Below are 25,438 nucleotides of genomic sequence, written 5' to 3'. Positions count from 1 at the left end.
GAGACAGAGTTACGTGCCAGGGACGCGCTTTGTTGAACCACCAAACGTATGTACGTCTTTCCATGCGCCAGCCATGACTTGAATGAAGTTGAAGGCAGCCTGATATTTCAACGCAACAAAAGAAAAAAGAGGCTTTATGCTCCTGTCATTTTTAATAAAGGCCAAAAAATTGATAACGTCGACGTCTAAAATACGCCATCAATGCACAACATACGGTTCTGCCAGAGCAGACTTTTTTTCTAGATTCCGTCGCTTTATCTGATGCGTAATTAATTATTTTTTATCATGTTAATCAGTTGATTAATTTTAATGAAGGTGAAGATTCACTGCCACTACTGCAGGACAGCGACATTTGCGCGGGTCGGACGTGTCAGCTTTTGCCTCACACATGTCGGTTTCAGTTACACTCGTTGACTCCACGCATCTTTATTACTCGTGACTTTCACGCCTTTTATCGTTTTTATTTAACTAGTTAGTTCCGCTCCTATTCTACTCTTATCTATTTGCACGACCCCACGTGGGGACCACGTAAAAACCTCCCCCTCCTCACCTATCCTTTTAAAAGCCTTTATAAGTTGTAACTCCCCACGAAAACCTCGCTAACATACGCCGCACTATCCGTTTGCAAACACAATATCAATTAAATTAAAATAAATAAATAAATAAAATTACACATAATTGATCCATTAGGCAAGGAAACACGTTTTTGTTTCTCGAAACGTTTTTTGTTTTTTTTTTTAATTCATGATTTTGTCATTTGTCTAGGACATGTTAACATGAACGCTACCAGTTTTAACGGAATTACAAACGGGGCAAGTATGACGACCCGACCCACAAACGGTACACAAACACAAATGCCTGCACGGCAATAACAACACGCAAGCTTCCTCTTTCCGACAATTCCGACACATTCCGCTTGAATTATCTCCACTGTCCAATCGCCGCTTCTGGTCGTCTCCATCGCAGCTGCTGCCGCAACACGACTGAGCGTCGTCAATGACTTCGTCGTCTTGGCAACCTCCTCCCGGTGTATTAGCGTCGTTGGCCTGCGTTGCGGCGAGGACTTGCTCTAAGTTTGAACGTAAAGCATTGGCCGTAGCTTCATTGCTCTGCGCCAAGTCTCGCCATATTTGATTCTCTATGCATAATGATTTCACTCTTTCCTCTAACGCCCAATTCAATTTCCCCATTTTTTCAATTTCTTCTTCTTTTGTTCTCAGTTTCTTCATTAAACTCTCCTCAATCGCGTCCAGAATTCTTCTGGCTTGTCTCTTCCTTCTTTCTTCAATCTCCATCTTCACTTTCTCCATCTAAACAGATTTTTTCTAAATTTATTATTATCATTATATCATAAATTAAATAAATAATTTTACATGAAAAAATTTAAAAGACACTTACATGTTGAGAAATGATGCGGTCAAGATCGGATTGTTGTTCTTGGATCTGAGGGGATATATCGTGGCCGAAAAAGGAGAAGGGCATGGCGGTGCAAGTTTTGTGACTTTGATTTTGGAACGACGGGAAAGACAGGGGAGGATTGCAGAAGTCTCTCGAACGTTTTCTTGATTGAACAAGGAGATTATTACTGTTGTTGTATGTTAAAGAACTATCGGATTTGATGACTGGTTTTTGAGGGAGTGAGTCGGAAATCCCAGAACCGTAGACGGTGGCGGGGAGTTGAAGAGTCTCAATACCCGTCGTTGTTCCTGATAATGGTAGCCCATATCCCATCTGCGTATTGTAAAAACTTGCGTTTGATTCAATGGGGTTCATTTCCCTGAAAATTCATTGCAAAACCGCCCGTTCAGATCAAGAAATAATCAACACAAAACATGATGATATACTTAAAAAGACAAAAAATTTATAACAGAGACCTGTTTCCTAAGAGCTGAGGAGGGAAAAGATTATGATGCCGTGCTTCAACAGCCATGAAAAAGAAAGATGAAAATGAAATTGGAGTGTTTTGGAAGGATTGGTATTTGGTTTATTCAGAGAAACCGCTTCTTCTATGCGTTTCTTGCTTTGCTTGTTTGTTGTTTATGAAATGGCTTTGAGGGAGAGAAATTTAAGAGAGGAGAAGAAGGTAAAGAGAAGGACAAAACAAAATGGCATGCAATAGAGGTGGCAAGGGTGAATGGTGAGGTTTATTTAGGGTTTGGTTTAGAGAGAGAAAATGAAAACAAACAAACGAACAAATCTTTGTGAGAGAAAAAAAAAGTTATTATTTTTATCATAAAAAAAGATAAAGATGAAACAAGAAAAAGAGATTTGTTTTGTTGGTTTATTTGGGTATTCATTACCATAATCATCCCTCCTTCCTATTTTGATTCCTCTTCCAATTTAAATTAAAATCTAGAAACGCAGATTTTTTTTACTTTTTCAATTAATTTATTCATTTATGGTATAAAATTTACTTAAAATAAGATAATAAAGTAAGGGTATTTTGGGTATTACAATTGAATCAAGCTTTTATGGTAATTACATTGTTTTTTATTTTTCCTTGTATGTGTACTGGTATCAGGATTTTATAACTGACAGGCATGCCTCTGCCACGTAAGCGGGAGTGTCTGTTTGTTTTTTTTTTAATTTAAATTTTTCTATTTTTATGGTCATCCTGAACAACGTGATGGGCGTGGGGTCCACTGAAACACGTGTGGAACTGTGTGAAATAAAGAGGACAAGACACAGAGGTGAGCCCTGAGCCACGTGCGATCGGCCAGCGTGGCTATGGCGGGACCCGTGGAACAGATTTGTCAATAAAAATAAATTATTAAATAAAAGTGACGAAGTGGCGGTTGGTTGGGGAGGGTACGGTGTACCCGGCCTGGTCGTTTGGCAGTTTCTAACTTTCAATTTTTATTTTTAAATTTAAAAAAATAAGGAGACATGTTATTTCACTCAAATCACTGCTGCTTCTCGCATGGGCAACGTTTGCTGACACTTTCTATGCCACGTGGCATGACATTTCTATCCTCGTTTAAACTTATTATGAGAACGATTTGTAATCTAATTACAATCTTTAATTTAATCATGCTTACTTCATCACGTAATTTCAAACAAATCAAATGTTCAAGATCAGCCTTTCATCATCATCATGATTTGATTAAACTTAGATCCAACGGCTTCATTTTAATAATTATTGCATCCAAACCCAAATTTGGATAACAATAAAACTTCCTATATATACCGAATTAGATATTCATACTATATGTTATAATATAGTTAAATAATTTTAATTTAAATATAAACTAATATTTAATTAAATAATATCTAAATATAAAATTCTGTATTTGACATACATAATATTACTTTTTCTTGTCCAACCAATTCTAAAGCTTTTTGTAAATAAATAATTAAAATTCTTAAAAGATATGCATAAATTTTTTTCAATAAATTAAATATACAATTTTATATATAAATAATAATATATCATTATATAATTATAACTGTTTTATTTCTTATTTTTAATTATCCAATCAAATAATAACATATAATCATTTATATATAAAAATTATACACATAGTATTACACTTTTTCCTCATGTTATAGCATATAAAATTAAGTTGATATTAAAAATACAATATAACCTATTGTTCATACTTTTAGCTACGTAAATATATACATAAATAATGTATTATAATATAATTAAATGATTTTGAATTAAAATAAAATAACACTCAATCATATAATAACACATTATATATATATATATATCACGTAATAAAAAATATGTATATATAACATTATATAAAAAATAATACTTTAATTTCAATATTATTATATATCTATAAATTATTGACAAAACAATTAATTTCTAATATAAAAAGGTTTGAAGTTTTTAATATGCGAATTGAATAATGAATTCACAGATGATATATCATTATGTGATTAAATATTACTTTATTTTTAATTTAAAATTATTTAATAATATGATAATATATCATTTATGTATTCATTTTATATACTTAAAATATATACAGATAATTTTATTAATATGAATTTAATAATTGATTTATCAGTTTATAAAATAAAAATTAGAGCCAATATCTCAAATTGTGATTTATATCATCCATTAAGAATTTTACGTATGAGTAATATTATGTGTATGATTTTTTATACAAACAATAAAAGATTATTATGTGATTAGATAATTAAAAATTAAAGATAAATCATACTTAATTATATAATGATACGTTATTTTTTGTATATCAAATTATATATATATATATATATATCAAAATCGTAACTATCCTATAAAAATAGACATATCACAATATTCAATAAATTTGTTATTGAAATTCAAACTCAATTAATTTAGTGTTGAAAATATAACCAGCTATTATTTGAAGATGTAGAAGCATTCAAAAGTGGTTTTTGGTCCATTGAATCTTGACCTAAGGAGTCATATTTGACTGGTTGATTCATCGGCATGTTGGTTTCCTAAATTTCAATTAAAATTTCATGTCCATATTCAAAGGCCTGATTTTTTGCTAATCACAAATTTTAAATCTTTCCCAATTCGCAATAATCTCACTTAATTAATAATTAAATTCTTAATCCAGTCGCTAACTATCTTACCCCATGGAAATGGATTACTCTCAATCATATATCTTTTTATTTTTATATACTTGGGAATGCTTAATAATTTATCTTTCAATTTACTTTATTAATTATTTTTATGATATCTTAAGAGAATAGGATATTCATAATCCTCTCACCTCATTCACGTCAATTGAAGACGATATAAATATCAAATTTGTTATCTTTTTCAGTAATTACCCCAAATAAAATTATTTCATTTTGTATGAATTTATCTCATTAACCCTACGAGATCATATTAATTTAGGTTATCTTTAGTAGAATTGCATGGGTGCCTAGTTAAGGTTATCAAAGGTTATTTTAGTAATTTACTTTTATTTTTTATATTAACTTTTTAAATTTGTTAATAATAAAATATTTTAATAATTTTTAATCTAATTATCATATTTACCTTAATTATTAAAATATTAAGATGATAATCTTGTCTTTATTACAATTCTATTATTAGTTATTAATTTTTAAGATAAAAAATCTTATTTTTAATTAATATGACAAATAATATGAAATATTATTTTAAAATAATTATATCTAATAATCACTAACACATTTTAAAGTAAAATAATATCTTAATTTTTTTATTATATACAATAAAATATAATAATTATTTGAATAATTTAAAAATTATTTTAATAAACTCTCTCCAAGGTATTTTTTTTTTTAAATAATACATCACACTCTCAGAAAGGCTTATGGGCATATTTTATATTTAATCAGCATCACAACTAAAATAAACAATTTCTTTTATATATATATATATATATATATATATATATATATATATATATATATATATATATATTAAAAATTAAAAAAAGGCAAGCAAATGACAGTCTCTTGGATCCTACCACCAAAACAATTATTTTAATAATCAAAACATGAATTGTGGGAGGCATAAATATTTGCATGTGAATATGATGCGATCACACCACGACTATGATGACAATTATTAAATCTTTTATAAAATTATAAAATTAATAATTCTTTTGCCCCCTCTCCAACTTCCCTAAGACCCCACTTATTCTTTCCTATGAATTTTTTTTATTCATAATTTTGGGAACAAGACACTGAGCACCCTCTTTCATGGAAACATAGGCAATTCTTCTGATATTTTCGATGCCATTTTCTCTTAATAAAATAACCCCTATTAATTAATTTAATTAAGAATTATTTCGAGGTAAATATTGGATGAATTAGCTCCTTTTAAGGAGACAAAATGACAAACACATAGGCTATTTAATTACAATAATTAAATATTAACGTATAAATCCTGCAAAGTATCAACATTATTATAATATGAAAACTCTTTTAATTCTCTTAAAATCATGCACCCACTTCCCACATGGCCGGTCAGTATTATCAAATAAGATTGGAGCTACAGCCGTACAGACACAAGGTGGCAAGGCAATAAAACGCCACCGCATTGCTCGGATTCTCTTCCTCAATATTCTCCCATTTTTATATATAAATATTTATTTATTTAACTATTAAATTTTGATACAGATTGATTCTTTCTTTTAATTATTTATTGTTTCATGTATGTTTATATAAATTAAATTAATTTTGAATTATACACCATTATTATGTTTTTCTTATGTATATGCATGTGTAACAAGCTTTAACTTTTTAGGATTTTAAAACCAAGAGTTTAATTTTCACCTCCCTAAAAGTCTCACCAAATAACATGGTTTCCCTTCAAATACTATAAGAGATAATAGCCCTCAAGTGACTGCTTGAGTGACGAAAGATTGAGATTCTAAACATAAGAGTAAAAGTTTAAATCTCTTTCGATAATATTTTAAAATTAAGCTTTTCACTTTTTTAGTACAGATGATGAGACCGTAATCATTAGGCTCAAATTTTACTTGCTATATATCATATATAATAATTTACCCCGATCATTGGACTCAAATTTACTTACCAACTTTTGATACAAGCTCTTTTGCACAAATGACCTTTTTTTTTTTTTTAAATAAAAATGATTATTGTTGATATTAGTAGGGCTGGAAAATTAATTAAGGGAACTTTATGGGGTAAATGCAACTCTTTTAAATATGTAAGTTCGAACGGAAAGATTTGCATTAATTAAGCATTGAGATAAGATTAGAATGAATTAAATTAATAGTCGGTCCAACTCATACCTAATTATAAGTAGTTGAGATTAGCTATAATTAATAACATGCATGAAACTTGAAGAAGAAACTAAAGAAAGAAGAAATAAAGAAGAGTCACAAGAAGAGATAAAATGAAAAGTAGGGAAAAGGATTCATATGCAGTTCACCTTTCTTCTTCATCTATCTATCATTCTATCTTTATCATTCAATCTCCATTATTGCATGCTCATCAACTCAACCATATCCTCCACATTATATACTTTGGTTTAACCACCACCGAAAAAAAAAAAGGCACATTAAAAAGCAAGGTTGATGTGGGAAAAAACAAAGGAAAAAAGATACTGAAATGGAGGGTGGTGATTGATTTAAGTTGTAAGCATGTACAATGGATTAAAAAGAAAACAAGAAAAGGAATGTATATATATATATATATATGTAGATTTATAAGAGGGGTTCATGTGTGTTTGTTCTTCCCCTCTTTTTAGGGCAATTGTTTTGTATCTTGACTTGAGGTGGAGTTGTCTTTGCCTTTTCTTTTCTTTCTTTCTTTCGTTCAACCTAAAGGTTGAGTTTTTGTTGTTATTATTGTTGTTGTATTGATTCTACATGTGACATCCACCCTTTATTATTTCCACTATTAGTCTCACATTGTGAGAATCTCAATCTCTTTTTCTTCCTTAACTTTATTTTTCTTTTTGGGAATCTCATTCATCTTCTACACAACCCATCTTTGAATTTGCCATCCCCTCATTCTTCCCGTTATACACATAGAAATATTACTTTATTCCCAATTACATTGAAGTTGGCACCAAAGGCACCCTTATAGTTTCAAAAGTGACAATAAGATTTCTTTTATAAAGTTTGATGGGTTATTATCATAGACCCTTAATAGGGTTTCTCATGAATTTGTTGTCACTTCCTTTTAGAGATTAGTCCGGCATTAAAAATCAAATCATGAATTTGATGTGGTAGCATTTGACTAGATGATTTTAAAGTGAAGGAAAAAACAAATAATCAAATCACTCAATCAAAATTTGTCACTTCTTTTAAAAGATAAGTTTTATTATAAATAATATCTCTAATTTTATTAGAAATTTCCTCATAAAAGTATGAAAAAACCTAGAGTAATAGGTTTATAAAACTTTATAATAAGTGATGATAAAGTTAAATGATTGTTTAAAGGGTGTATGATGATAGTCTTAATGGAGAGTACATGAATCTAACAATAAAAATTAAAATAAGGCATTACATAGACAATTTCAAAACAATGAAGGATGTCAAAAAAAAAAAAAAGGGTAAAGTTGAGTTGATTAGATGATAAAGAAATATTGAAAGAAATGCACAAATTAATAAGTGTGTAGTTGATGCTGAATAAGGTTCCCCACTAGAAAGCAACAATGAAAGAAAAACACCTTTAGTCTTCATGATATAATTAATTAATTAATTAATTAATTAATGAAATGGGCTTTTAATATCTTATTTCTTATAATATAAAGTTACTTGGGTTGTGAGCTGTGACAACTCTATATAAAAATAAATTTTACAATAATGTCTTGTTTGCTGCTGGGGGGTCGGTTGAGTATCATTATTTCTTGTATTGGAAACATGCCTTACTTGTATTCAGGATACTTCAAAAGAGATGCCTTTTTTTTTTTTTTTTTTTAAATAAAAAATTGTCTCTTAATTTGACCGTTGGTTTATTTATTTTTTGGATTTGTGGGGCTCCAATAATAAAAAGAAAAATAGTTCTGGGTACATGATTCTTTCATCTTATTCTCTTCTCTTCTAAGGAATTGTGCCTTATTTATTCACCCTCATATCTAATCTTTTCTTTAATCATATGATTCTTCACCAAAGCAAAGTGCTTTGCCTTACAACTCAATTATATTTGTCACTTCTTTTTCGGCTAACGAGGGAATCCTTCACCTCTCTCAATCACCCTCTCTTACCACTATACATTGAAATATTCATCAATATAAATAAATATTTAGCGGCTTACAATTTATTTTTTACTTCAAACATATGAACAAAATCAATTCAAATAAATTTTATGTGGGTATGATTTCATTTTAAGTTGTTTCTTTTTTTTATACTAGACAAAAATAGATCCACCCACTTTTTATCATAAACTTTAATTATGAGATAAGATGTTTTCATTTCAAATATACATGTAGACAAGAGTTTAGTCCATATAATTATTATTTACGTTATATAGATTTACATCCATGTTTGTTTGTTTGCTTGTTTTTTTTTACCATTATGAGAAATTTTATTTAAATTATGTCACTTTTTTGAGATAACCTAAACAAGTAAATTTCAAATTGTTGACCCTGTAATTATTATGTTAATGGGTCTTGATCTTAAACTCTTTTCCTTGAAAATTTTTAGGTTATTTCCCATTCAAAGTTTCCTGAAAGGGTTATTTACATTCATATTTGGCTTGTTTAGGTTACATGAAAAGGGGTCGACTACTTGACTTGACCGTTTTATTAAAAAATTGAATTATGGGGAATTGTTGGATAAGCTTGAAGGGAAATTAATTGGAGCGATGGAATCCAAGAAATCCAAAATGATAACTCTATCTTAAATTCTGGTTGGACTAGTGGAATCACCATCCGTTGGGTTGGGGTTGAAACTGAATAGGTCGATTTTGCAGTCAACAATTGGATGAGAAATTGACAAAAGCAAAAGATGGGAAATGGTGATAAGTGAAGATGGTTGGAAAGTAGCTCAAAAATCAGAGCAAAAATGACACATTTTCCAAGGCAAATGAAGGGATTTTCATAGTGAGTTAAAGGGTTTTTGTCAGGCTTCAATGTTTCCATGTGCAAACTCCGCACTTGCCCCACTGGATTTGTCATTTCATAAATTTTAGGTCGTCCTGAAAATTCCAGGACATTTAATTTTATTTGTCAAAATTGTTTGGTTTGGTTCCTTTCATATTTCTTTATTATTATTATTATTGCCCCCCCTTCTCTCTCCCCCTCCCTCTCTCTCTCTCTGCGACTTTGATTGTATTGAATTCAATTGAATTGTCTCAAATTTCAGAGCAACTGCCCTTGCCAAGAATCTTTTCCAATTTATCTGCCGACATTATAATTTAATACTCTTGTTTGCCACGCCTCTTTTTATTATATTATTCTTCTTTGGATTTCAAATCTAAACCCTGCAAATCAAAAGAAAAAGGTTAATTCCTGCCATGTGCCTCTAGAAATAGTTATGTTTATGCAGTAAAATATCAAAGTGCATGATCCAATTTAATACTCATCAGAAATTAGTAAAGAAAAAAAAAAAGGAGACTGTATGAACTCTTAAAGAATAGAATGACTAATAGAAAAAAGGGATTTTAAGTATGAAAATAAATATTTAAATTTTGTGTAGTAATATTTTAAAATTAAATTTTTAACTTATTTTATTGGATTTGAGTTTTTAATATTTTTCATTAATTAGCAAAGAAAAAAACAAAATAACGAGACTGTATAAGCTCTCAAAGGATAGTTTGAGTAATAAAAAAGTAAAATTTTAAGTATAAAAATAAATCTTTAAATCATTTTCAATGATATTTTAAAATTAAATTTTTGACTTACTTTATTAGATCTAAGTTTTTAATAATCTTCAAAAATTAGTAAATAAAAAAAAAAAAGAATAACGAGATTGTATGAGCTTTGAAAAATAGTTTGAGTGAGAAAAAAGTAAGATTTTAAGTATAAAAATAAGTGTTTAAATCTTTTTCAGTGATATTTTAAGATAAAACTTTTAACTTACTTTATTGGACTTAAGTTTTTAAAACTCTTCAAAAATTAGCAAAGGAAAAGAAAAAGTATAACAAAATTCTATGAGCTCTTAAACAATAGTTTGAATGATAAAAAAATATGATTTTAAATATAAAAATAAGTGTTTAAATGTTTTTTGATGATATTTCAATATTAAACTTTTGACTTATTTTATTAGATTTGAGTTTTTAATACTCTTCAGAAATTAGCAAAAGAAAAAAAAAATAACAAGAGTGAACAAGCTTTCAAAGGGTAATTTGAGTTATAAAAAAGTGAGATTTTAAGTATAAAAATAAATGTTTAAATTTTTTTTTAATGATATTTCAAAATTAGACTTTTAACTTGCTTTTTTAGACCTAAATTTCATTTATTCGGTGTAGTTGATTTAACTCCAAAGAAAGTGAGCTTAACAGTCAAGGCCTAAATTTTTGGTCCTCTGAATTTGAATTGCATAATACATTGAAAATTTAGCTGCATTGTCTGTTCAGACATTATTCTCTTGTGTTCAAACCTTAATGAGAATAAATATTTGAATTTTGATAAAACATTTGTAGCAATTTTCAACATGGTAATTGATTGCCCATAGTCTAGAAGATGAGAATGGGATCTACTTTTTGCAAATTAAAGTTCTTGGATAATATTTTGATGTTACACCCAGCTGCCCAATTTCTAATATTTTACAAAATAACCAGAAAATGGTTGAATACTTGGTGCCCAAAAGAAGGAACTCCAAGGCCAGAAATTTGTGGCCCATAGACTTCTTGGGCTTTTCTTTGTAAGTTTGTTGGGCCACCATCAGTCTACCAGAAGTCTTTGTTTCTTTTATATATATATATATATATATATATATATATATATATATATATATATATATATATATATATATATATAAAAGTATGAGAATAAATAATTTCACTAATATCATGCAAAAACTAAAGTAAAATCCCGTTAGATCCACCTTAACAGAAATGATTATAATTTTATCATTTTAAGTATAAGAATAATATTATATATATATATATATATATAAACAAGTTATATAAATTTATATGTACAAACCAATGAAATAATATTTAATTAAGTAATTTTAAAATGAGAAAAAAAGTAAATAATTATTTCATTGAATCACAAAATATCACTTTAATTTGTGTAAATAAATTTATACAATTTATTTGTACGTATAATTTTATTGTAAGTATTATTTTGAGAAAATTGATGAGAACTTTCCTCCCCTTGTTAAAGATGTTTAAAATAAAATATTATAGAACTTCACGGTAAGTCCTTGACAATTTCAGGGAATATTTAAGACCATTGTATTGTTTCATAAAGATCTGTAAATATGTTATTATTATCTAAGATCAATATTTGAAATTATCAAATGATAAAATAAACTTTACAAGAGTAATGGACTGCAAAAGCCTGCAAAGCAAAGTTGGGCATGTATGGCTGTATTCAGGGATGCCTTGCTTTGATCTCATGTTCATGACAACTGAAACAATCTTATGTTGCAGCATATAATTCATGCAAATTATTTGATGCAAGAATATAAATAAAAACAAACCAATGTTCATTGACTTGATAGGGGTAATTACTGGAGGTTGCTGCCATTGCTGTGTATTTGTAGGGTTCCATAATTCTGCATACTTGCTTGTACCGTCCAGAGGAAGGGAAGGGAAGGGGAAGTAGGCTGTTATCTCCCACCTGCAGCCTGTTAAGAATGGAAAGCTGAATATCCAGAATCACTAAAAAATAAAGCAGAATGTGTGCAAAAAGACACAGTCACATGCACATAAATAGAAAAAGAATCCATACATGAAAAAGATGCAGTAGACACCAAAATCATTTGATTAAGTACATTGGGAAATGATAGTTAATTAGGCTGCACCCTGCCCATTGAGAGCAAGTAACTGCAGAAGCAATGCATTAAATTGAAAAAGAGACAGATTTCCATGTGTTAAAAGCACACCAGCTGATGTAAACAAACAGAATATCTAGCACATGATCATGAGCAAAACTAATCTAGAGCTTACCATGTGGAAGAACCTTAGAAAGGGATTGTGAGACTGAAAATTTGATTAAGAACTCCAGTTTGCCTTCTTCCACTTCTAAGCCATATGATAGGTTAATCATGAGCTTGAAAATATACCTCTCCACTGGGATGTTGTCAGCATTGAAGAAAATAACTGCTAGTCTCTCCACCAGTCCCTATTTTTGAAAAAATAAGAAAATGTCTCACGTTTTTGCAAACATAAATTGGTAGAGCTATATGATGAGCTTACATTTGTTTAAGAAGTTGAAATCAAAAATATAATTACACCTCCTAAATGGTTTGAAGGCATCTTCTTATATGTCAATAAGAAACACTAAGCAGTCCTTTTCTTCATGGGAAATAGAACCGCCCTCTCACCATGGAGCTAAAAATGATTTGCAAACATATATACATTTTTAATAGGAGTAGCAAAGGAATTATAAGAGATGTGTTAAGCATCAAACAACATTTTCTCGCAGTCTTTACAGAAAATATATAAAAACCTTCACTTAGAATGTAGACCTGCAGAATTTCTATACTTTTAAAATGATGGACGATTTGTGGAATATAGATGTCTTAAAACTGATTTTACAGTATAAGTCACTGCCATATGCGCCAAATTCACTCATCTTTTACAAATGAAATGGTAATGGAAACAATGGTGCCACATTCACAAGAAATAGAATTGAACCAGTTTATACAGAATATCAGCATGAAGCATTAGGACCTAAACGCAGTAAGGCTTGCATTTTATAAAATAAGAAATGGATATAATGCTGATTTATACAAAAAGCAAGTTGCCCTGAAAACTGGCATTAAACTTAATGCAGGTTACAAGGTCTCCATTCAACTGGTTCAGAATTTGACTAGCCAAAGTTTTGTAAGCACCGGGCTAAACAGGAAACATCCCACAGTTAAAAACTTACCGATACTAAAGAATGGCATGTGATTGCGTGAAAAGGTTATCCATTTTCCACTTAAAGAAGGAAAAAAGTTGTTCAGAGCTAATCTTTGGTTGAATGGAGGATTTCAACCAAATTACTCCAGATTTGACCAAATTTTATTTAATAGATTTGCAAAAATCATGGCCAAAGAGGTTGCTCCAACCAAATTCGACCAAAATTTAAGGTTCATTATTTATTTCTCTTGACTTATTTTCTTCTTATTTTGTGCCAACCATCTCTAACCAATATAACATTCAAACTTCTACTATTAAAAAGTTATTGTCAGATAAGCCATATTCAATAAAAATGACATTAGGAAAAGTTATTAATGTGTATAATAAGGTGGATGTATTGTAAATATGCACACATAAATTAAAGAGCAATGAGGCACTTAGTTTTCATCTAATTAGATTTGATCTTGAGAAAGCCTCTTTCTTTGCTACTAGATGTCAAAGGTTGATAAATGCTTTCATGGGATCAAGTTAGTGTCTTGTGATATCAAGTATGTGAATGGTTAACGTAAAATCAAGGGGTTATAGTTAAAGAGTGTGGATTTGTTGATAACAAATGAAAGCAAATGTGTTTGATCTATGTTTTTTATTTTTTTATAAGAACTTCTTAAATCGCACTTTCATTTCCTAGTGTTAGAAGCAACCCAAAAGAAAATGACTAATAATAAGTACTAATGTTGGTGATTGTAGCTTTTTTATACTTGCATACATAGCTCTAATATAAGAAAAGTGACTTGAAGTTTTGTTTGCTATCAAATATATGAATATCAATGCCTGCCAAGAGTCTTGTGAATCTTTGAGGAAGACATTTTTTTGCTGAAGTTGATCAATAATGGTGAAATTGAGTTATTATAATTTATCTAGACAAGATCAATTACAATGATTCCTCTTTGAGACATCAGACGGTTAGATTATAATGATTTATTTTGAATTGTTTGGTTGAGTTGTAATGATTCCTCTTGAATTGGTTAATCCGATTTTAAAGATTTCTTTGAAATTGATTAGTTGGACTATAATGATTTTTCTGAAATTAACATTACTAGTTGAGACTAGTTGAATTGAACTGTAATGATCTATCATGAGGCCAAATTAGGTGATTGAATTGTAATGATTCTTCTAAAATTGACTAAACATCATTTTCGATATTCTTCTATTAATTTTTTTCATCTTTTATAATGAGATTTTGGATATTATTACAAACATCTTTTACATGAAACTATAAGAAAAATATTTAGGAGATATAAACCCAAGACTCAAATAATAAGTTTTAAATTTTAGCGAATCTGGCTAAAACACCTCATTTTACCAAAATTTGTGTGAATTTATTAAACAAAAGTTGGATAAATTTGAATTGTTTTGATTGAAACTCTCTCATTCAATCAGTTGAATAAACCTTCGTTTGCCTAATTCAATCAACAACCTTCTTCCAACCAATCATTTTCTCCCTATTTTTCTTACTAAAACAATAGTTTCAACTAACAAAAGTAGACTTAAAAAACCCTAGTTTTGTAGTCGAAACCTATGGATCCAACTAAAAAACACAATGACTAAGCCCTAAAACACTCTTCAAACCATTAATATAAGGGTTTCAACCAACTTACACTATCCAACTAATACCAAACACCACAATAACAATCAATCTTTAGAATATTACCTTAAATTTAAAAACATGGTGAAAATGAAGAGATTCAATGAAAGACTTGAGATTCAATGAAGATGGAGAGATATGAAGAGAAAGATGAGTGAAGATGAAAAAGACATTTTTGATAGCAAGAATAGCTAACAATGAAACAAGTGTCCTTTGGTTAGAGAAAAAGTAAAATGCAGCAATTTTCTATTTTTGCATCCAACTAATATTAATTTTCTACATTTATTTTAAAAAAAGGTGTTAAAATTATGTATTTTGTACAGTGTACAAATTTTTCTATCCACAAATAATAGATAAGTAACTCTTGTGAGATCTAACACATACAAACTTTTTGAAAGCCATTAAAAAAAAACCCTTAATGGCTATTAAAAACAACTTTAAATGATTAAAATTGCCTGTGAAAATTTTAATAAATTATAAAAATTTTCAAAAAGAGTAATGTAATATAGACAAATAATAACGTATCATTGTGTGATTAGATAATTAAAAATTAAAAAATAAATTGACACCTAATCACATAATAAAATATTATTGTGGCACATAAAATTATATATAAAAGTTGTATGTATAATTTTATTATTTCAAAAAATGTGAAGGTACATACATTAAATAATCTCAAAGGGATGTATAAAAATACATCTTTAAAATAATTATTTATTCATTTATATCATCTTTTTACAAATGTATGATTTAATTCATAATTTTTATTTGCTAATAATTGAATAATTATGGTTATTGAGTTTTCACCAGAGATATCTACCTTCAAATCGAAGGATTAATGATTTGTATTTAAATTAATTAAAAAAATGTGGAGATCCAACAAACTACAAACGGGTTTAAAATTGAGCCCAGCTTCATTTTGACTTTGTGATGAAGCCTAAGGGAAGCCCATTGAGCCCAAAAATTTCCAGATTTCATCATGCCGAGTTGACGCTTCATTTCCGTTCGGTTTGATTATCGGTGAGACGAGACAGAAGGGGAGAGACGATTGCTCTTATAACTCTTCAATCAATGGCCAGTAAGTTCTTCTTTACTTCATCGGATTATTTCTTTATATTGTTTCTTCACTAGATCACTTCATATTTTAGGTAGAAAAGTAAGTGAATTTTTTTTTAATGTAATAATTGACGAATTTGAAGGGAGGACAGGTGAAGAAAAGTTAGGAAGGAGAGGCCGAGCGTGCGTCGTGGTTCTTGGAGATCTCGGCCGTAGTCCTCGTATGCAATATCATGCTCTTTCTCTTGCTCGTCAGGTAATCTATTACACTTAGCCGCTAACGTTATTGTGATTCATTATTTTTAAAGTAACTTTGAACAAGTTCTACGGAAGTGTTTGAACTGGATATTGCAACGTGAAATAGCTATTTTAGTAAAATTCAATGGAAATGTAGTAGTGAAATAAGAATGATTATTTTCGTAACATATAATAACTGGTAAATATTACCGTTTTGGTGTTAAGAAGAAAATAGAAAAATGAGTATCAGAGTTGACATTAAAGCCGAAAGTGAACAAGCTGTCCACTAAACATCAAGAGAAGTGATTCAAGCACTTCTCAGTTCAATTTATAGGTGCTTCACGACTATGAGTGATAAAGAAAAATGAAATGCCTCAGAAATTAAAAGAAAATGAAGCATATTAAATCACTAAAATCATGTTACCATCATTCTTTGCTATTGCTAGGGAGGCCGGCTGTTATCATAAGCTATGTTGAAGATTTTTGAAAGATTGTCTTTCCTGGAGTATTTATGATACTTTGGTTGTCAACGGTACTTCTAGTTTTATAGAATTTGTCTGGTTACTGTTTTGCTTATTTGGGTTGCGCTACTTGGTTTTCTTTTCTGTAATATATTCATGGTAAGGGATGCCAGTCTTGAAATTTGATTCTTGATTGTTACATCGTGAAATAATAGTAATGTCGTCAATGAAGCTAATTTTTTGGATTGTTTTAGGCTTGTATTCTGTAGTCCATATTCAAAATGAGGGTGATTCTATTCTTTTGAGAGTTTATAAAAATTCTTTTGTCATTCATTCTGCATGTAATTTCATACTACTTGTTTATGGTCATACTTGCATAGATATTGTAGACTAAAGTATTATGATGTCACAACTTTATCTCTCCTCTAGCTCAACGTCTCCATTACTTCCATGGAGGATTATTATTCTTAGGTTTTGACTTGACTGATCCTGTAGCTTCACATTTATTCATGCAGATGTCTTTGGAGGTTGACATTGTTGCTTATGGAGGTATGCCTGTCTACACAAGATATTCCATATGATGCAATCTTTCCTTCAGCTAAAAAATAAAATGACAAAAAATTTTTGATTTCTTTCTTTTATTTATTAATTGATAAAAAATCTTTCCTTTGTACATATGTGTTGCTGGTATTTATAATTTGTATATTATTGTGTACAATATGTGAATGTATATCTGAAGTTCTAACGTTCATTTTTCGGGTTCCAAGTCTGAATTCCAACTTAATTAGCAATTTTTACTCCTTAGGGGGGTTTTAGTATAACAGGATAACATTAGTTTTTGTGAAATATAGAGGATACAATAGTGGTGCTAAATTCTGACAGATGTTGAGACATGATCCTTATGTTTTGCAAGTTGAAAGAAGACAAGAATAAATGATTTGTTTGTGAGAGTACTTTTCAAACATTAACAGGATTAATTCTAAATTGAAGCTCAGATGTAGCAATCTTTCTCAGTTGTCATGATGAAGCCTTATTTAGGTTATTGCCTTCTCCTTTAGTAAGATTGCTGAACCCTAGATATGATTATCTACTTCATACCTTATTATTATTTTTTTCTGTTCTTATATTGTTCCAAGCTCTTACAATCTCTCCCATTATTTCCAGTTCTAGATAACTGTGTACATTAAGGCTTTTCACCTGAAAAATATAACTATTGTGTCTGAGATCAATTCACATCCAGCCCTAATATTGAAGTTATTTTCTGTTTGGCATCAACATTGTCTGCAATAAACTAAACCACCTTTTGGCATATTGTGTCCTCTCCATTTTTCCTCCTGCAAATCACCATAATCTCACATCAACATGAGATGCATTGCTCATAATGCAGTGCCTTCATCTTCATGTCAAGTGTCTGGGTTTTGTGCTTAATTGTATATTTGTTTACTCTATGTCTTCTATTACAATATTTGGGCATTAGTGACAAAACTCAAGGAAAAGATGTGAATCATCCTTATGATAGAATTCATATTCTTGCATCATTGTGGGCATTGGTGAGGAAATAGAACAATATTTAGGGGATTTTTTCTATGCAGAAGGATTGGAAAGTTTTAGTGGCTTGATGTTATTTTCATTTCCTTTTTGTAATCTTCTAGTGGACCTCCGCTTCACCCTAATTATCATATATTTTATCTGATTAATATAATTTTCTGTTTCTTGTTAAAAAAAAAACACAAAATTTGGTTTTTAGGTGCAGACTTGCAGATTCTTGTGCAAGAATTTATTTGTTTCATGATGCTATTAAATATGCTACTGTAGTCACTAATTTTAATGTTTGGACAGGTTCTGAGCCCCACACTGCTGTTATTGAACACCTGTCTATTTATATTCACACAATGGTATTTGCATGGTTAAATCTTTAGCTATTAGCTCTTTGATTTTGTAAATCTCTATTTCAATTGTTTCTTCCCCCATAAATATTTGCAGACTCCATGGTCAATAGCTCCTCGAGGCCTACCAAAGTTGCTTCGTCCTTTACTGCTTGTGCTCAAGGCTTTAATTCAGTTTTTCATGCTTCTCTGGTTTCTTTGTGTTAGAATATCTTCTCCTGATATTTTTTTGGTGCAGGTGAGTTCCTACATTATTTTGAGTGAACCCATTTTTCTTGTTTAATTCATTTGTGATGAATTAAGTATTGGTGCTTATCACTTGTTGATGCATCGTCTTTTCTTTTGAAATTCAAACCCTCATCTGTTTTAATCACTTATCAGTGATAGTTAAGACTAATGTAGCACTAATTAGTGATGCTCTCAATTATAATTAGTTCCCAAAAAAAAAAAAAAACTCTTCAAAACTTTATGTCTTTTACCGTAAGTCTTGGTGTGAATTTGGCTTAAGTCATAAAGTGGTCATAATAAATAAGTATTAATGTTATTTCATTTATTTTTCATGTTTAAATGAGAGTTCTAAGGTGATTTCCTTTTTCTTTTTCCTTTTAAGTTTAAATCCATCAAAATTAATATATTTCGTATTTGTCCTCGCATATTAGATATTGAAAAAACCCATTACTTTACAGTAATAATGTCATACTATAATTGTAATTACTTTATGCCAAATATTAAATGCATATTTATTTTTTCAAGAAAAAGAAATGATTTAATTATATATCAAGGAAGGTACATCATACATTAAGTGGAACCAGAGGGCTTTAAAGAACAGAAAAGGGAGTTGAAAAAGGGAAATCAAGCCACTACAACTTTCCAACCATGAATAAATAGAAAAGAAATCCGAAAACTGTTGAGTAACAAAAGCCTGCAGAGAAACCAGCTCATGAGTTCTATCATGCAGTTTGAAAAATTGTTTTTATTTGTTTCACTCCAAATAACCAGTGCAGCAGTTGAAACAGACATCTCCATAAAAATAAAGTTTTCTCTCGTCCTCAAAATTTATTATGGTGCTCAATATATGTAGCATCAGTAGACTTTGTATATGCCTCTCTGTAGATTTTAAACCGTAGTTTTAAAGTAATTGGTAATTAAGAGAAAGCTGATTATAGATTTCCACATACTTTCTATACATAAACACCAACTTGGAGATGGACAAGCATCTGGCCCGTTTCTGTTGCACATCAGTAGTATGACCTTCCATGAGGCACCAACTGGGTAATTGTAACCTTAGCTTTCCAAATTTTCACTGCTGGTTTAACTGCTCCAAATATTCTTTAATGTGTTAACTCTAGTCCTAGGAGCTGGTTGTTATCTCCTTGAATTTAATTAATTGCAGTTAAGTTGTTCAGTTCTAGAACAAAGAATGTTTTTTTTTGCAACATTATAAAATGACTTTGATAACTTTGCATGACATAAATTCTTTTGCTATATACAGGACATTTATTTGTGTTTTAATATATCTTCGTGCTATTATACATTAACTGTTTGTTATCTGCATGACATTTAACAGTTTATAATCTGCATGATTGCTGCTGATTTCTTAATCTTTCATGGTCTTTGCTAATATAGAATCCTCCTTCCATTCCAACCTTATTGGCTGTAAAATTGGCAAGTTCACTGAGAAAGTCTGCATTTATTGTTGATTGGCATAATTTTGGATATACATTGCTTGGTTTGTCCCTGGGAAGAAGTAGTCGCTTTGTTTCAATATACCACTGGTACCCATAAAGTCGACCTCTAAAGTTCTCTTTCTTTTTTTTTTATGACAGTTTGTTAGCTATATAACAGATTTTACTATTCTTTGTTTAGGTTTGAGAAGTTTTTTGGCAAGATGGCAAATGGTGCTCTGTGTGTAACACAGGCAATGCAACATGAATTGGCTCAAAACTGGGGAATTAAGTAAGATGGTCAGCTCACAGTCACAGTTTGATTCTGTATTAGACTTTATGATGAAGTATTATAATGGTGAGTTCTGGATTCTTTTGTCAAATTGATAGAGCTACTGTATTATATGATCAGCCTCCAGAGTTTTTCCATCCAACATCGCTTGAGGAGAAGCATAGGGTAAATTACATTTCTTTTCCGAGGTCTAATCCAGAATATATTGTTCAAAATATTATTCTAAATTGTGGACTATAGTTGTTTTGTAGACTGGATAAGAACCTATGTCAGCCTCGGGGTATTCAAGATTGTATCAATAATGGTAAGTTTTTTCGTCACCCAGTTGTTCCATAGTTCCCATTGGTTCATGGATTGTAACAGGACAACTTGTTGCCTTAATATTTACACTTAAAGGGATTAGGGGCCCCCACACAGATGAGACTCTGTTTACACTTCAGTCTGGCACTGATATTTTCTTAAAGCCTAACAGGCCAGCTCTTGTTGTAAGCAGTACAAGCTGGTGAGTTCTTCTTTTATGAATTTTTTATTGATGTAAACACTTAATGCTTATGTTACTCAGGTTGTATGCACCATTTATCATTCATGCTTGTTGCTGTGCCCTTTATTAGTTGCCATGTTCATGTTATATATGCCTTTTCACATATCATATTTTGTGTGCCAAGCTTTTAACGAGTATTTTATATCTCATTGACTTTCTTGTACTAGTTCTGTATAAAATCTCTCTCGTCTTCTCTTCTGGCTTGCTAATAAGCGTCAGAAATGTCTATATGGCTGATGAACATTGAGGGGAGGCCCCCATTTATGAGTGAAATATGGCATGTATGATAATTTTGGAGAGGACCTGTTTTATAATTATTGTTATTATAGTTAAAGATAGAAGGCCGCATATCAACTTTTAGAGTTTTTTCTCATAATAAATGTTTCACTAAATAAAATAGTCATAACTAATTTTAAAATTAGATTATTAAATGTTGGCTCTTATACTCAAAATTTTGCAAACGTATGCAAGATAATTCAATGTTGCCCATTCTTTATCATTTATGGCCATATTTATTATAAAACTATGATTCATTTGTGCTGCTGATGCATGTGAATCTCATTATATTATGATTATTGGTTTTTGATTGGTGTTGTAAGAATAGATGAATCACAATGAGTATAGAATATAGAAGTGCTCATGGTGGATCTGTTTTGTTCTTATGGTGCTAATATTACTGATAATATTAAAACCAGCTTTTAGAAGGATTTAAACACTATCTGGTTTTTCAATTAAGTTAGAAGGATCCCAATAATATTTGCTGATACCTTATCTGAATGCAACGCATGTATAGCTGCTGCTTGTAAATTTTTAATGTACTATGCTTGTGATGAAATGATATCATCTACTTTTGACAAAAATGAGGTGAGACGAGTTGTTTATTTTAAATTATGACATCTTTTTAGGACTCCAGATGAAAATTTTGGTATTCTCCTGGAAGCAGCTGTGATGTATGATAGACGTGTTGCTGCAATACTGAATGAAGATGATTCAACCAATGAAGAGATTCTTTGGAAAGAAATTTCTGATGAGAAGTCATGCTTGTTTCCTAGGTTATTGTTTATCATCACTGGTATAACTCTGTTGCTTCTTATGCAATTTCACATCCACATGGACACCTAGTCACTTGAGATTTTTTTTATCTTGATGAAGGCAAAGGACCTGAGAAAGAAAAATATGAAGAGAAAATCAGGAGGTTACGCCTTAAACGTGTGGCATTTCGTACCATGTGGCTTTCAGCCGAGGATTATCCATTGCTTCTTGGTATGTTGTTTATTTTTAATTTGTTTATAATTTCTTTGAGAACCTACCCCCACCAAACAAGAAATAAAATGCTGTGAAAGTTCTCACTTCTTTTTGCTAAAAGTGTGTACGGTCCGGTTTGGTGTGGTTTGAGAGATTTTTCAAATTAAACTAAAAAAACAGTTTGAAAAATTTTCAAACCAAACTGTTTGGATTACGGTTTGACCCATAATTATCAATATCTTACGATATGATACAATATAGATAAAAAATGATACGTGTCATAAAGTGTATCGAATTAATACGATACATATTTCTTATACGAATTGATATATTTCTTTAAAGAAAATGAATGCATTAGGGGTGTATATGAAAAATTTTAAAATATTAAAGACATTTGTGATGTTTTTCAAAATGATAACGTTTCAATTATAATATTTTATTAGTAATTTATTATTTTAATTTTTAAAAGGTGTATCATACAATATGATACATAATATGGTAAATTGAGTTTTAAATATATTATATGATACACAATTTGAGTATTATAGTTTGAATATTTTAAAATCATTTACATATATATATATCATTTAATAAAATTAGTTGAATTATAGTTTTCTAAAATATAATATACACGTGTAAAATAAATATAAAATATATATACAATATACATGTACAGAAAATAACAAAATAAATATGAAAAACAAGTTGTACACCTAATTATTTATTAGAAAATTTTATCAAACATAGTTTTATATATATATAAATACGGTTTACGGTTTGGTTTGGTTTGAAAATTGTTCAAACTATAATCTGAACTGAAAAAGAACGGTTTGAAAAATTCCAACCCAAACCAAACCATTTTATAAACTAAAGTAAACTAAACCATAATTTTTAAACGGTTTGGTTTGGTTTTACGGTTTGAATCAAATTTTGCACACCCCTACTTTCTACTGTTTCTATTTCTTGTTTACTTATTAACCGTCTTTCTCATTTACAGGATCAGCAGACTTGGGTGTTTGCCTGCATACGTCATCATCAGGGTTAGACCTTCCAATGAAGGTGTGTTATTATAGAGTTTCAATTATAGCTTCAAGTTTCAGAGTGTACATGTGGTAAGATAAATATTGTTATTTAAGCAATCTCTCACTTTACTAATTTCACTAAAATTATCTCCTATTTGCCACCAGGTAGTGGATATGTTTGGTTGTGGACTGCCTGTTTGCGCTGTTTCCTACTCTTGGTGAATCCTTGTTTATTATCTCTCATCACTCCGCATATGTTGCATACTTTCATGGTTTTATGTTGTTTGGATGCTACATTCTCTTTAGTAATGCCAATTTGCCTTTGATCTTAATGAAGCATTGAAGAACTTGTTAAAGTTGAGAAAAATGGCCTTCTTTTTTCATCATCTTCAGAGCTAGCCGATGAACTTCTGGTAATTACATTTACTTTACTAGCATAAGTGCTTGGATTATTTCCTGATTGATACTTAAAGTTTTTGCTAGTTTTATTTTTGCAGATGCTCTTTAAGGGTTTTCCGCAACAATGTGATGCTCTGAAGTTGTTGAGGAATGGTGCATTGGGAACAGGTTCTTCTTCAAGGTGGGCTACTGAGTGGGAAGAGCATGCCAAGCCTTTAATATCTGAGGCAAGTTAACTGGCTCATATAGATGTCCATAATTTTATGTGTCATCTATTTTTAGTAGTAACTTTATTCAGTGGATAAATTTTTTTCATCCTGTTTCCCTCCCACTGCATTGAGGCGAAATGCAAATTGCTCCAACAGTGTTTAACCGTGCTTTGTTTGTCCCTTTTCTTTCTATTTTCACCTTATTGCAGTGCTTGTATTTTCTTCTGCATTCTGTGATACATGTGAAACTAAATAGAGGGGTTTAAATCTGCAGGTTATCTCTCAGCATGTGATTTGACATCTGACTTCAGCTAGAACATGTGAAACACTTTCAAAGGAAATTTTACGATAGGAGGTGATACAAATACTCGATACATGTCAGCAATTAGATAAGGATTAATAGTTTTGGTCAATGATACCAGAACGATAGCATATCGAAATTTGTATTTGATTGTGGTAAAGAAATTTGGGTACTGACTTCATGTATGGATATTGATTCGGAGTCTGGTTCTAATTTATATTTTTTTCTAATGCCTATAGATTGTGATGAGCGAAATTGGAAATGAAATCAATGGCTGAATTTCTTTTTCCGGTGAAGCGTCAGTTGTATCGGAATTGAAGTATCCTTGTTTGCAAATTCTGTTGCGAAGTAAACTTAAAACAGCTTGGATGATTACCGATTTTGATGAATTTTACTTTTCCAAGCTAGAAAGGAAGAAAAAGCCTTTTCTATTTTATTTGTTGTTTAAACAGGAAGAATGTTTTATCATAGAATGTGTTGAAAAATATAATTCAATAAATAATTTCGATATCGAACTTATAAAAGCTATTTCCAAATATTTATAAGCGAAATTGTATTTTTGGATCTTTTTATTATTTTTTATTTGTGTAATAAATTTTTTTATTTAAATTAAATTATTTTTTTGAGATAAAATTAATCACATAAAATAAATTAAACTATTCAGATTTAATAATTAGTTTTATAATTATTGAATTTGTTAAGTTAAAAATTTTATTAAGGTATTTTATTGAAAAAACTTAAACCTAACACCTTGGAACCCCGTCCCTTTACCCTTAGGGCCGCTTTTTGGATCCTCTTATGGTGCGTTTGGTTGAAGGTTTTTAAAATTACTTTGATAATCTATTTTTTATTCTTTTGTTTGGTTTGTCAGTAATAAAATATTACAGTAATCTTCTATTACCAATGTTGACGTGACAGGTAATATAGATAGTAATCTAATTATTACCTTCACCTTAGGTATTTAAAGATTACTGGGGTAATCTTGAGTTTATTATAGAAAAATTATTATTTATTAATTTTTTGAGATAAAAATAAATTTATTTTTAATTAATATGATAAATAATATAAAA

At 30.0% G+C, this 25,438-nt stretch overlaps 2 protein-coding genes and 1 long non-coding RNA gene across 3 annotated transcripts; 1 reads left to right on the top strand and 2 right to left on the bottom strand.

The window, feature by feature from the left end:
* Window positions 1-748: 748 nt before the first annotated feature.
* On the bottom strand, window positions 749-2,177 carry LOC123210597 (probable BOI-related E3 ubiquitin-protein ligase 3). Its single transcript, XM_044629059.1, has 3 exons — window positions 1,875-2,177; window positions 1,399-1,777; window positions 749-1,310 (listed from the first exon to the last, which is right to left on the bottom strand). Exons 1-3 carry the CDS (start codon window positions 1,928-1,930, stop codon window positions 762-764), a joined length of 984 nt encoding a protein of 327 aa, XP_044484994.1. The 5' UTR covers window positions 1,931-2,177; the 3' UTR covers window positions 749-761.
* Window positions 2,178-11,805: 9,628 nt separating this feature from the next.
* On the bottom strand, window positions 11,806-12,969 carry LOC123204780. The gene is made up of 3 exons (XR_006499630.1): window positions 12,801-12,969; window positions 12,514-12,688; window positions 11,806-12,191 (listed from the first exon to the last, which is right to left on the bottom strand). It is a non-coding gene; the product is annotated as an uncharacterized LOC123204780 (long non-coding RNA).
* Window positions 12,970-15,997: 3,028 nt separating this feature from the next.
* LOC123229196 (UDP-glycosyltransferase TURAN-like) lies at window positions 15,998-24,664 on the top strand. The gene is made up of 17 exons (XM_044654843.1): window positions 15,998-16,133; window positions 16,255-16,367; window positions 17,325-17,358; window positions 18,649-18,704; window positions 18,793-18,933; window positions 20,322-20,470; window positions 20,562-20,651; window positions 20,750-20,816; window positions 20,892-20,955; window positions 21,048-21,153; window positions 22,098-22,264; window positions 22,345-22,455; window positions 23,435-23,496; window positions 23,625-23,677; window positions 23,797-23,872; window positions 23,957-24,085; window positions 24,342-24,664. Exons 1-17 carry the CDS (start codon window positions 16,127-16,129, stop codon window positions 24,363-24,365), a joined length of 1,449 nt encoding a protein of 482 aa, XP_044510778.1. The 5' UTR covers window positions 15,998-16,126; the 3' UTR covers window positions 24,366-24,664.
* Window positions 24,665-25,438: the final 774 nt, after the last annotated feature.

The sequence above is a fragment of the Mangifera indica genome, chromosome 1 (assembly GCF_011075055.1).
Source record: "Mangifera indica cultivar Alphonso chromosome 1, CATAS_Mindica_2.1, whole genome shotgun sequence".
Taxonomy (NCBI): domain Eukaryota; kingdom Viridiplantae; phylum Streptophyta; class Magnoliopsida; order Sapindales; family Anacardiaceae; genus Mangifera; species Mangifera indica.
This window is presented reverse-complemented; position numbering and strand designations above follow the sequence as displayed.

Excerpts from the sequence above, each read along its gene's own strand:
- LOC123210597 (XM_044629059.1), bottom strand. The coding sequence starts at position 1,930 with ATGGCTGTTGAAGCACGGCATCATAATCTTTTCCCTCCTCAGCTCTTA. Across the intron at positions 1,778-1,874 it reads CCTCAGCTCTTAGGAAACAG|GGAAATGAACCCCATTGAAT; the intron begins GTCTCTGTTATA and ends ATGAATTTTCAG. Across the intron at positions 1,311-1,398 it reads ACCGCATCATTTCTCAACAT|ATGGAGAAAGTGAAGATGGA; the intron begins GTAAGTGTCTTT and ends AAATCTGTTTAG.
- LOC123229196 (XM_044654843.1), top strand. Across the intron at positions 20,652-20,749 it reads GCTCAAAACTGGGGAATTAA|AGCTACTGTATTATATGATC; the intron begins GTAAGATGGTCA and ends TCAAATTGATAG. Across the intron at positions 23,678-23,796 it reads TGCGCTGTTTCCTACTCTTG|CATTGAAGAACTTGTTAAAG; the intron begins GTGAATCCTTGT and ends ATCTTAATGAAG.